This window comes from Amblyomma americanum, chromosome 4, assembly GCF_052857255.1.
Source record: "Amblyomma americanum isolate KBUSLIRL-KWMA chromosome 4, ASM5285725v1, whole genome shotgun sequence".
NCBI lineage: Eukaryota > Metazoa > Arthropoda > Arachnida > Ixodida > Ixodidae > Amblyomma > Amblyomma americanum.
Genome location: NC_135500.1, coordinates 67,425,933 through 67,439,965, shown reverse-complemented (window position 1 = coordinate 67,439,965; position 14,033 = coordinate 67,425,933). Strand labels below are relative to the sequence as shown.

At 48.0% G+C, this 14,033-nt stretch overlaps 1 protein-coding gene across 2 annotated transcripts in view; it reads left to right on the top strand.

The window, feature by feature from the left end:
• The window catches only part of LOC144128019 (uncharacterized), a 124,702-nt gene that overhangs the window by 58,664 nt on the left and 52,005 nt on the right, over positions 1 to 14,033 (top strand). For both annotated transcript variants that reach the window (XM_077661071.1, XM_077661072.1), the window contains one exon: positions 5,347 to 5,473. In XM_077661071.1, the coding sequence (XP_077517197.1) occupies positions 5,347 to 5,473 (127 nt within the window). The remainder of the gene's footprint in view (positions 1 to 5,346; positions 5,474 to 14,033) is intronic.

The window sequence follows — 14,033 nt, the reverse complement described above, 5'->3', positions numbered from 1 at the left end:
CACAAGAAAAACTTCAAGTCCTTGCTTCAACGCCCGCAACGACGCGAAAGCTGGATTTTCTCACTCGCGCTGACGACGATGCGGTCGCGCCAGTTGACATCGAGCCGGGCTTCGTTATCGTCAACTTGAACTCCGTGAACGCGCGATGATGTCGTGCGTAAAGTGCAAAGTGTGCGGCGGTAGCGTCACTGTAGGCAGAGGCGAACGAGAATATGGCCTCGCCAAAAAGATTGTTATCAGGTGTGCTTGCTGCGGTGATGTTGCGTCGACGTGTAGTTCGCCCCGCGTGAACGGCAACCAGAAGGCCAACCCTTTCGTTGTGAACGTTCTTGCTGCGCGCGCGATGCAAGCCACTGGGAATCGGCAAATGGCGCTAAACGACTTTTTTGCCGCAATGAACATTTCCTTCACACCAAAACATGGCAGAGTTATGTGAAGACGAAGTTGGCGCCCGCGGCGGCTCTTGCTGCCGAGAAGCAGACGACGCAGTGCGTGCAATCAGTTCGGGAGCTGTACGACGACTTGAAGCTTGGGAATCCCGGAAACATTGCCCTTGTCATACGATGGTTCCTGGATGACGCGCGGCCACTCGTCGCACATTGGCATCGGCATGGTCATCGAGCTTTTCACGGGGCTTGTTCTCGATTTTGTTGTGCTCAGCAACTTCTGTGCTGGTTGTGAGCGTGGGCCAAAGGAAGATGATCCGACGTACTAGGCTTGGAAGGAGAGCCACGCCTGCCAGAAAAACACCACTAAGAAGGCCGGTGAAATGGAAGTTGAAGCTGCCCTCATCCTTTTTGAGAGGTCATAACAACGACATAACCTGAGGTACACCACCCTACTCTCAGATGGTGACAGCCGTGCTTTCCTTGTGCTGCAGGAAGCCAAAGTGTATGGGTACATTTCGGTGGAAAAAGAAGACTGTACTAACCACGTACAGAAACGGATGGGCATAAGCTTGCGAAACCTCATCACAAAACATAAAGGACCTGGATTAGAGAGCCTTCGCGGTAAAGGCAAACTAACCGCTGACCTAGTTGCAAAGCTGACGCGGTATTATGGCTGGGCCCTGAAGACTCACAAGGGTGATGTGCAGGGAATGAAGAAAGCAGCGACGGCCACTTATCATCACACAACGTCAAATGACCTGGTGTCAGACCACAGCCATTGCCCACCAGGACCGAGCTCATGGTGCTGCCAAAATGCAGCAAGCGCTAAGGGCTAGACAGCTCCTAAGCATCGCTACAATCTGCCACCATACATTTGTGAGGCCCTGTTGCCCAATTATGAGTGCCTTTCCGACGAGAGACTTCTTGAGCGATGCCAAAGGGACAGTACTCAGAACAGCAATGAGTCCCTTCACTCCATGATATGGGCATTAACTCCGAAGGAAAAGCGTGCCTCCCTGTTCACTGTACAAGCTGCAGTGGCTGAGGCTGTGATGAAATTCAATGCTGGCTTTGAAAGGACTTCCGCAGCAATACTGAAAGCGCTGCACCTCAACCCTGGAGCACTGAGCACGAAGCGCATAGCGGAGAAAGACAACCGCCGAGCAGTGGCATCTGCAAAGAAGCGCAAAAAGACTTTGGACATGCAGCATGCTTTCAAAAAGCGTCATTTGGGTGGTTGTAGTCAGACTGACTACACTCCTGCTGGCTTTTAGCTACATAGGATGCAATATATGGCCCTATTTTTTCTGCATTTTTGGTTAAAAGTGGGTTTATTTCTTTTATCTCGTTTTCTCAAAATATACATTTTTGACTTTTTGCTCGTTTGCGGAAGCGATATCTTGGCCTTCAAGGCACGTAGAACCATAATTTTTGTTGTGGAATGTAGCTAAGAGGGCAGAGCACACAATGTTAGGAGCAGATTGTGGAATTTGGGTTTTAAAATTTAGCAGTTCTGCTCTATATCAGACAATAGGGTACCCACGTTTTGAACAGTGAACTTTGGATTGCTCTAGCATCGCTAATATTTGTTACATCAAAAAAGCACTCCTAACATTGTATTCCCTATGCTTTCTAGTACCTAGCCATATGTTATTATCAATTTCTGTAGTGCGGTTATATTTTCATTGTTTCTGAAAATTATGAACCATTAATTTCATATATCTTCGTAAGTAATTGACCTGTTCAGAAACAAATTAGATATTTGAAATCAGTGCAAGAAACTGCATAAGATGCAAATTTAATCAAATTTGGCCATAAAATAAAAAAAATAGCTTTAAGAGCCATGTCCCCGCTTAAGCCTGCAATGAAGCCCTGCCTATATTCACATCTGCCGCATAGCATTCCTCCACTACAAAAAAGTAGTCAGTTGTTGAAACTTTTCTTGTTCCGTGTACACGAAACTGATCACAAAAAGAAAAATAAGCTCCAGAATTTTTTATATGTGGCTTGTTTAGTAGTCAAACAATAAAAAGTTCCTGTTGCGATTAAATGTCAGTTGAAGTCTAGCGTGCTGTCTCGTCTGTTCCTTTTGCCTCTGTCCTTGTGCTTTCCACGCTAGTTGCAATGTCGCAGTCACTAACGAATACACACCAACTAGCCCAACTGTCTTCCATGATTGGCTAGTGGACTAATACAGGACGCTGCAGACCGTAATCTAGTGTTCCAACTGCTGGTTTTTTAAGTTGTATCCTACTATGGGACTGGCGATTCTTGACCAAAGTCCAGGCACACTTGCAAACTCCGCCCTTTTTTTTCGTGGTATAAACCTGATGTACAGCTGATTCAAACACCTCGTACTTTAGAAAAATTTCCAGGCATGCGATTCCTCACCATCGCCCTGCACACACCTTCACCACTCAGAAGCCGGCACTCACCACCAACCAACCCACCTCCACCCAGCGAAAGCCCCTCATCGCCACCCTCCAGAAGGCCGTACCCTTCCACCCTCCAGGAGGTCTCTGCACACGCCTTCACCATCTAGAAGCTGCCAATGACCACCAACCAACCTACCCACACCCTGTTGAAGCTCCGCCAACCACCTATCTCCATACCCTCCAGAAGGCCCTACCCGTCCACCCTCCAGGAGGCCTCTGCACACGCCTTCACCGTCTAGAAGCTGCCAATGACCACCAACCAACCTACCCGCACCCTATTGAAACTACGCCAAACACCTATATCCATACCCTCCAGAAGGCCCTACCCGTCCACCCTTCCACCCTCCAAGAGGTTTCTGCACACGCCTTCATCGTCTAGCAGCTGCCAGTGACCACCAACCAACCTACCCACACCCTATTGAAGCTACGCCAACCACCTATCTCCATACCCTCCAGAAGGCCCTACCCTTCCACCCTCCAGGAGGTCTCTGCACACGCCTTCACCGTCTAGAAGCTGCCAATGACCACCAACCACCTATCTCGATACCCTCCAGAAAGCCCTACCCACCGCCCATCCACTTGTTTCTGCCCTCCAGATTCCTCGGCCCACGAGAAGCCCATGCAGCCTTGGAACAAGATGGCGAAATGCAATTCAAAGTAGTAAGAGGAAGGTGATCATTGTAGTAGTGAAGTCTACAATCAATACTGCCAGCAAACATCTGTCTCATTACCTCGTATGATAGCCTAAGTATCTTTTTTTGTACCGTATTTCGAGCCTTCAGCATGGCTGCGCCGCCACGCTGTCACGTGGTTGGTCAGAGGGTGTGGAGCAGCTGCCAGCAACACGGCGCCGTGGCTGATCACGTAGTTCGTCATGTTGTTGGTCACATGACAAAGTTCCACTCGGCCAGCTGTAGCTATCGCATCACTCCAGGTTTAACCAGAGCTAAACCACCGCCAATTTTTTTCATTCTTCATCTGGTTCAATGTGATGGGTCCTCTCATATGGCATATTTCCTTTCTTCAGCACTGCCTCGAAATCCTCTTGGGTAGCAGCTTCTCAATACCCCCAGATTGTGAACAGAGCATTGTATGCTTTATGACAGCCTACCCTTTGATCCTTTGCTCCTTTCCACAGGCCTGCACTGCAGCCTTTCTGCCAAATGCAGCGCATGTTGAAGTTCAGCTTAGTTGTGTGCTCGTTCAAAGTTCCAGATTATGGTTTTGTAGGGTTTAACATCCCAATGCGACTAAGGCTACGAGGGACGCCGTAGTGGACGGCTGCAGGTAATTTTAACCACCTGGTGTATTTGTCGGTATGGACTGAGGCATTGTGTCGTTGTAATGTGACCACGGAATGGACAGACTGGCACACTGTCGGCTGAGGGCCACCGACATGCCCGCTTGGCTTTTCTCAGCATATCGCAGTACCTACTGCGTTTGCTGGCATTTTGAAAGGCACTGGTATGCACAGCATGTGTACGAGAGCAGACGAAGCGGCAGTCGGTATGTCACACTTTTTGGACCGTGTGACCACGGTTGCTGCTCTTCCCTAGTTGCGATGTCATAGCACACCCTGATGCTCGGAAACCGAAATCGCTCAGTATAAGTAATGAAGTCATTGTTTACCATGCATATATGAATCGCGGAGCATGTGTAGCGCATCCTGGTGCAGTACACAATATTTTATGCAAAGAACAGTCCAACAAAAAATTTGGCGTCTCCACACATTTAAGGCGGTGCTTAAATGGGTCATTTTTTTTTCTTGATGTCGGACATCACTTGCAATTACGCTTGTTTTTCAGAATAGCATGTATATCCAGCGTGCATTTCGGAGCTGTGCCATGAGTTCTGTCTGAGGTTTGTTGAGGCATCTGACCTTTGTTGGTAGGGGGCAGTGGAGGAGAGTGCATCTAGAAACAGGAGGGTGGTGGTGTTGAACGCTTATATTCAACAATGAGAGAGGGTGAAGCTCGTGGTCCCCACTGAACTAGAAATGGTCCTTAATCCGGGATGTCATTGGTCGAAGCCTCCACTTGAGCCTGTTGGACCAGAGCTCATTCCGCTAGTCTGAAGCTGCTGAGCAGGGTCGCCTCCCAGTCCTCTCAAGCAGGGTCGGGAATAGGGGATAACTTCGATTCTATTGGCAGGCCCAGACGATGTGATGTAAATATGCCATATCACCACAGTGCTGGCATTGCCCATTGATTTTTGGATGGGGGGATAGGACATTCAGGCTGCTCAGGGCAACAGGGAGGTTCCCAGGGAATGAGTGCACGGGCTGCTGCATCTGCAGCTTCATTACCTCGGAGTCCATGATGTCCTTGAGTTCAGATTATTCGTTTTGGTGTGGGATCCCGATCCCTGATGCAGAGTTTCAGAATTTTGTTGGCTGGTGGAGGGAGTTGGCATAAAAATTGGTGGGTGTTTTTGGGTCTTTCCAGGTGGGGGAAACAAAAAGGTTTTGCTGAAAAATTGCACTCTAAGCGTGTCTTCTTCTCTTTCCCACCTTTACAACGCAGAGGCCACTGGCTCGGCGTCACTGCAGGACAAGATTCCGACACCAGCCGTGGCTCCCGTCTTCATCAACGTGCAGGCCATGACTCCGGCTGAGAGGCGCCACTACTACACATCGCTCCACAGCGTGGCGTAAGTCTTGTTGGCTAAGTGGGGAGGCACTGAGGGAGGGCTGGGCATGCCGGCGAGGAGCTGCTTTTGATCATGTAGCAAGAACACATGAGGGAGCAAGACGGCATCATCATCACCATGACTATGCCTACTGCAGGACGAAGGCCTCTCCCATATCTTTCCAATTAACCCTGTCCTGTGCCAGCTACCCCGCAGGGGGGCGCCTGCAGCTTGCAGGCGTCGCGACGGTGAGTGGCGACACCGCGGGTTCCCGAGCATCCGCAGGGACATCCCCGCAAGGGGATGATGGTGAACTGTGCATCACCACGGACCCGAGCACCCGCGCCTCGCCGTGCGTGGCATCGCCGTGTCCGGGGAAAAGGGGATCCTGGTGGTTGAGCCGATGCCGAGCGTTTGGACCCTTAAGGCCCCTTGGCGGAGGCAACACACCACTTTGGCCCCAGCTTCCTGCAGACGGCACCTCTGGCCTGACCCGACCGGGGGGAATCGGCAGTCTCCTTTTCCTATCCTCCTCTCCATCTTTCACTTTCCTATCTCTGTCTCACAACTCTCCTATATCCTACTCACTTCTTGGTTTTTCCTGTTTTCCTGGCGGCGAGGGTTAACCTTGTGTGACCAACTACCCTGAGTTGAGTCATATTTGGTTATAGTTGAGGTGTACAGCTGGCGTGGGCAGGACTTGCTTTCAAGTTCCTGTCCCGTCCCCTTGTTGGACTCCGTGGTGGGTGGCTGGTACCATGACCGAATAACTAAATTTTTTCATGGCTCCACCCTTATCCAAACCTGATCGCTCTCTAAAAAGAGGGCGGAACGAAGCAGCTGATTTTTTCTCAAAAAAGAGACAAACATTTTCAAAGTTCCACGTAATCCACAGTGAAAGTGACGGAATACAGGCAAGAATAATATCCCTATTCCTTGTGTCAAAATGCTTAACCGATACCTTGGGCCCTGGCTACAAGGTCTCAAAAATGTCCAGCGCCGACTTACTTCTTGAGCTGCGCGACAGCATCCAGTGTTCAAAACTCTCCAACATTGCGTCTATAGGGGACATCTCTGTCTCTGTAACCCCCCACCAATCTCTAAACACAGTCCGAGGTGTAATCTCGGAATCAGACTTTATCCATATCCATACTTAAAGAAGGGAATTGCGCTAAAAAAGACATTGACGAGAAAAGACAAGGACGGGCGCAAATTCCCTTATTTAAGTATGTACGACCGACTCGCCCAACAACGTGCTCTCCTGATTTATCCATATCACAGAAGCTGAAATGCTTGAAGGGCTTACCGACCAGAATGTAATCGACGTTCACCGAATCAAGATCCGCAGGGATAACAAAGAAATAGATACCAAACACATGGTCCTCACATTTAATACCAGTACCTTGCCCGAAACGATCGAAGTTGGATACTTGAAAGTCAACGTCAGACATTATATACCCAATCCCCGCCGATGTTTCAACTGTCAAAAGTTTGGCCACGGCTCACAAAGTTGCCGCGGCCGCAAAACCTGCGCGAAATGCGCTTCGAAAGACCAGCATTCTGAGGAATGTGACGCAGCACTGCGCTGCGCAAACTGCGAAGGAGACCATGCAGCGTACTCCAGGGCATGTCCGTCCTGGAAAAAAGAAAAGGAAATAATTACCATAAAGACAAAAGAAAACATTTCATTCAAAGAAGCAAGGAGGCGTTTTGCGCTTACGAACACATTCTCTTTCACAGCAAAACCCAACTTCGCTGATGTGGTGCGCGGGGGCGTAGCACCACACAGCACTACGGCACCTGCCGAGGCTGCTTTCACAGAGCCAGTGGCAGGGCTATCCACGCCCCAGGCAGGGACAGCGAAGGCTGCTCTGCCACCCTCAAAGCAGGGAGCGCCGGTCCATGGGTCAGCATCCCGCAGGACCTCCACCCGTCGGGAGAGGCCTGAAACTAACACAACCGCGGCCCTCCGCGGTCCTCCAGCACCTCGGTTGAGGTGATGGATACAGCACCCACTCCCCCTCCACTACAGAGGTGGAACAGCTCTCTTGAGTGGAAAAAAGACAGGCCCCTCATAACGGACCCCGCAGGCGTCGTGACGGTGAGTGGCGACACTGTGGGTTCCCGAGCATCCGCAGGGACATCTCCGCAAGGGGATGATGGTGAACTGTGCATAACCACGGACCCGAGCACCCGCGCCTCGCCGTGCGTGGCATCGCCGTGTCCGGGGAAAAGGGGATCCTGGTGGTTGAGCCGATGCCGAGCGTTTGGACCCTTAAGGCCCCTTGGTGGAAGCAACACACCACTTTGGCCCCAGCTTCCTGCAGACGGCACCTCCGGCCTGACCCGACCAGGGGGAATCGCAGTCGCCTTTTCCTATCCTCCTCTTCATCTTTAACTTTCCTATCTCTGTCTCACAACTCTCCTATATCCTACTCACTTCTTGGTTTTTCCTTTTTTCCTGGCGGTGAGGGTTAACCTTGTGTGACCAACTACCCTGAGTTGCGTCATATTTGGTTATAGTTGAGGTGTACAGCTGGCGTGGGCAGGACTTGCTATCAAGTTCCTGTCACCGCAGGCGTCGCGACGGTGAGTGGCGACACCGCGGGTTCCCGAGCATCCGCAGGGACATCTCCGCAAGGGGATGATGGTGAACTGTGCATAACCACGGACCCGAGCACCCGCGCCTCGCCGTGCGTGGCATCGCCGTGTCCGGGGAAAGGGGGATCCTGGTGGTTGAGCCGATGCCGAGCGTTTGGACCCTTAAGGCCCCTTGGCGGAAGCAACACACCACTTTGGCCCCAGCTTCCTGCAGACGGCACCTCCGGCCTGACCCGACCAGGGGGAATCGGCAGTCGCCTTTTCCTATCCTCCTCTTCATCTTTAACTTTCCTATCTCTGTCTCACAACTCTCCTATATCCTACTCACTTCTTGGTTTTTCCTTTTTTCCTGGCGGTGAGGGTTAACCTTGTGTGACCAACTACCCTGAGTTGCGTCATATTTGGTTATAGTTGAGGTGTACAGCTGGCGTGGGCAGGACTTGCTATCAAGTTCCTGTCCCGTCCCCTTGTTGGACTCCGTGGTGGGTGGCTGGCACCATGACCGAAAAACAGTTTTTTTATGGCTCCCCAACTTTCAAAACCTGATCGCTCTCTCAAAAGAGGGCGGAACGAGGCAGACAACTTCTTTCAAAAAAGAAAAGTAACTTTCCCCAAATATCATGTGATCCACAGTGAACAACAAGATAAACAGGCAAGAATAATATCCCCCTTCCTTGTGTCAAAGTGCTTGACTGAAACCCTAGGCATTGGCTATAAGCTGTCAAAAATGGCCAGCGGCGACTTATTGCTCGAACTGTGTGACAATGTCCAACATTCTAAGCTCTCCAACCTAACGTCCATAGGGGAAATCCCGGTCTCCGTGACTCCTCATCGCTCACTAAACACTGTCCGAGGCGTAATATCGGAAAATGATTTTCTTCACATAACTGAAAAAGAAATGCTCGAAGGGCTTATCGACCAAGACGTCATAGATGTCCACCGAATCAAAATTCGGAAGGACAACAAGGAAATAGACACAAAACACATGATCCTGACGTTCAACACCAGCACCCTGCCCGACACAATCGACGTGGGATATTTGAAAATCAATGTACGACCATACATACCAAACCCTCGCAGGTGTTTCAACTGCCAAAGGCTCGGCCACGGCTCACAGAGCTGCCGCGGTCGTAAAACTTGCGCAAAATGTGCCTCTAACGATCACCAGTCTGATGTATGTGACGCAGGCCTGTGCTGTGCAAACTGTGAAGGAGAACATGCTGCATACTCCAGGGCGTGTCCGTCCTGGAAGAAAGAAAAAGAAATTATCACCATAAAGACCAAAGAAAACATTTCTTTTAAAGAAGCGAGAAGGCGTTTTGCGCTTACAAACACATTCTCCTTCACAGCAAAACAAAACTTCGCTGATGTGGTGCGCAGGGGCGTAGCACCGCACAGCACTCCGGCACCTGCCAAGGCCGCTCCCACCGAGCCTATGGCAGGGCCATCCACGCCCCAGGCAGGGTCAGCGAAAGCTGCCCTGTCACTGCCAAAGCAGGGACCGCCGGTCCATGGGTCGGCATCCCGCAGGACCTCCCCCCGTCGGGAGAGGCCTGAAACTAACACAACCGCGGCTGCGCGGTCCTCCAGCATCTCTGTTGAGGTGATGGATACAACACCTACTCCGCCTCCATTACAGCGGCGGAACAGCTCTGTTGAGCGAAAAAAAGACAGGCCCCTCATAACGGGCCCACCACATAAGTAAATCTCCTTTCATTTTCTTTTAAAAACACAAGCATGGCTTTTTTAATTCAATGGAATTGCGAGACTTATGCGGAATTATAGTGACATAACACATATTTTAGGGTCAGTGTTACCCGTAGTTTTATGTCTTCAGGAGACCAATCTTGGTCCACAACATGGGCATATCCTGAAATATCAAACTTTTAGACGCGATCGTGAGCAGGCAAATCGACTCTCAGGAGGCGTCGCAATTGTCGTCCAAAGCGGCGTCCCTGCTCGAGAAATAAAGCTCAATACAAAACTAGAGGCGGTTGCAGTCAGCATCGTCAGCTATAAAACACTAACAATCTGTTCCGTATACATTCCTCCACATTTTACATTAACAGTCCATGATCTAGAAGAATTGATAGATGAACTTCCAGAGCCATATCTGGTAGTTGGGGATTTTAACGCTCACTCCCCTTTTTGGGGAAGCGAGCGCTGCGACTCTAGGGAGCAAACAATCGAAGATTTTATCCTCTCAAATAACATCTGTCTTTTAAATACAGGAAAAGCAACTTATTGTTGCCCAAGCTCGGCAAAAATGAGCTTTCTCGATTTAGCTTTCGCATCACCATTGCTTTTTACCGATTTTAAATGGGATGTTTTAAATGGCCCTCTGGGAAGTGATCACCTTCCTATTATCATCAGCCTCTCATCGTCTACTGCAGTCATCCCCACAATACCACGGCGCTGGAAACTTCACCTCGCCGACTGGTCACTTTTTACAGAAAGTGCCACTCTAGATAAAGAATTTTCTGAAGACCTCAGCATAGATGAAATTCATGATAGGTTTACTACATGCGTAATATCTGCTGCAACACTCGCTATACCACAAACAACAGGACTCGTACAGAAGAAACACAAAGTATGGTGGACACAAGAATGTACATTTGCAAAAAAACAGCAAAATAAAGCATGGGGCACCCTGCGTCGGTACCCCACTGCAGAGAACTTACTCACTTTTAAGAGGGCCAAGGCGAGAGCGCGGTACGTGCGCAGGAATGCTGAGAAAACCTCCTGGCAGAAATATGTGTCCTCTATAAATAGTACAATACCATCAAAGAAAATGTGGGACAAAGTCCGTAAATTCACTGGTGACCGTACTTCCTTCACACTTCCACTTTTGACAACACCCGGTACACAAACATCGTTGGAAGAACAGGCCAATTTATTGGGCGAGCACTTTGCTGAAGTCTCAAGGTCATCCCACTACACAAGCACATTCCAGAAACACAAAGCTATAGCTGAAAAACAAAAACTTTCATTCCGAGCAGGCATGCAGGAAGACTACAACCAGCCCATTATGCTCCAGGAATTAAATAGGGTATTATCTTCCGGTAAAAAGACAGCACCAGGCCCAGACAATGTGCATTACAATATGCTTGCCCATCTCTCTGATACAGCCGTACAGGCACTGTTAAAATTCTTCAATAAAATATGGATGACTGGCAGAATACCTGAGGAGTGGAAGAAAGCAGTAATAGTACCTTTTCTGAAACCCGGAAAATCACCAACAAGTCCTGACAATTACAGACCAATAGCCCTCACCAGCTGCATTGCTAAATCTTTTGAAAGTGTGATAAATATTAGACTCACCTTTGTACTCGAATCTCGGCAACTATTAGATGTACATCAATGTGGATTCAGAAAAGCATGCTCAACCACCGATCACCTTGTCCGCCTAGAGAACACCATACGGGAGGCGTTCATCCACAAGCAGCAGTGTATCGGGGTCTTCTTCGACATGGAGAAGGCATACGATACCACGTGGAAGTTCGGCATCCTCCGCGACCTAGCTGAGCTAGGTATCCGAGGCAGGATGCTGAACTGCTTGAACGACTTCCCGGCTAATCGCACATTTAGGGTCCGCCTAGGAACAACTCTCCATGACTTTCACCCAAGAGAATGGCGTACCCCAAGGTTGCATTCTAAGCACGACACTCTTCGTAGTAAAAATGAATTCGTTAGCCAAAGTAATACCCAAGTCCATAATGTATTCGGTTTATGTAGATGACCTACAGATAGCATGCACTTCCTCCAGCATATCGTCCTGCGAGAGACAAATACAAATCACACTAAATAAACTAGCTGCTTGGGCAGAGATAAATGGGTTCAAGTTCTCTCCTCAAAAAACAGTAGCTGTTCTGTTCTCATTGCGACGAGGCCTACAATTCAATCCCAACCTATACTTGAATCAAGCCACACTACCAATTAAACCAGAACATAAATTTTTAGGACTCACTTTTGACAAGAAACTCACATTTCTACCACACATTAACAACCTTAAAAAGAAAGCATCCCAAGCCCTCAATGTATTAAAGGTGCTCTCGCGAAAACGGTGGGGGTCCGATAGAACATGCCTATTACACATCTATCGCTCTCTGGTACGCTCCAAGCTGGACTATGGGTGCATAGTATACGGTTCAGCAAGAGCATCCTACTTGAAAAGACTGGACCCTGTTCATAATCTTGGTCTGCGACTATCAACTGGAGCATATAGAACATCCCCGGTAAACAGTCTTTACATTGAAGCTAATGAGCCTGCACTAGAGGATAGAAGAGTCACACTGACATGCGCATACGTCCTAAAAACCCGTACTCTTCCTAAACATCTCTGCCATCCCATTGTTACCAAGTGCCCATCCAAAAGATTATTTAACAATAAACCACAATCCATCCGGCCACTAATAATGCGCTTTGAAGATAAATGTGAAGAGTTAGGAGCGTGGATGCCCTGCCGAATATTGCACAAAAATATGAAAATTTACCACCATGGTACAGCCTGCCTTCAGTGTGCGACTTCATACTGACACACTTACATAAAAAGGAAATGCCACATCAGCTCATACTACAAGAATTCATTGAACTGCAAGAAAAATATGACACCTTCACTGAATTTTACACTGATGGGTCAAAAACAGAAAGTCATGTTGGAAGTGCAGTAATTCAAGGAAAAAATGAAAAAATGATACGACTGCCACAGTATGCATCGGTTTTTACTGCCGAGAGTTATGCAGTCCTTGTAGCCGTAGACCAAATAGTAAAAGAAAACATTAAAAATAGCGTCATTTACACCGATTCACTGAGTATGCTCAAAGCGCTGCACTGTAGAAACGCTGCTGAACCCATTATAGGAAACATCATACATAACATAATTAAAATAAAAAAACAAAAACATAACATTATATTCTGCTGGGTGCCCAGCCATGTTGGAATTGTCGGTAATGAGAGAGCAGATGCATGCGCAGCACAAGCTCGAATTGATCAAATAAAACAAGATAACATACCACACAGGGATTTTTTGAAATTAGTGCACAGTAAACTCAGAATTAAGTGGCAGGCTGCATGGAAAGAACAGGCAAACAACAAACTGCATTCTATAAAACCAGTTTTAGGAGAATGGAAATCATGTAGACATCAAGAACGTTTCACTGAAGTTATTTTATGTCGGCTACGCATTGGGCACACACACCTTACACACAACTTCTTACTGACAAAACAAGAAAAACCTCTCTGCGAAATGTGCGGCGAAGTACTCACTGTAAACCACATTTTAATTTCATGTACAAAACTGGAACAACTGAGAAAAAAATATTTTACAACACTCTACAATGAATACATCCCATTGCACCCCAAGTTGCTTTTAGGTGATCAAGCACTGGTTGATCTTTCAAGTATTTTTAAGTTTCTTAATGAAGCCAATGTTTTAAACAAACTCTAGGTATAAAAAGTGTAACATTTAACAAGAACCTAACCTTGTGTTTGGCGCATCATAGCCATAGTTGCTTTTGCGCCATTAAAATCAATATAACTAACCTCATAACGGGCCCACCACATAATTAAATCTCCTTTCATTTTCTCTCAAAAACACAAGCATGGCTTTTTTAATTCAATGGAATTGCAGAGGACTCATGCGGAATTATAGTGACATAACACATATTTTAGGGTCAATGTTACCCATAGTTTTATGTCTTCAGGAGACCAATCTTGGTCCACAACATGTGCATATCCTGAAATATCAAACTTTTAGACGCGATCGTGAGCAGGCAAATCGACTCTCAGGAGGCGTCGCAATTGTCGTCCAAAGCGGCGTCCCTGCTCGAGAAATCAAGCTCAATACAAAACTTGAGGCTGTTGCAGTCAGCATCGTCAGCTATAATACACTAACAATCTGTTCCGTATACATTCCTCCACATTTTACATTAACAGTCCATGATCTAGAAGAATTGATAGATGAACTTCCAGAGCCATATCT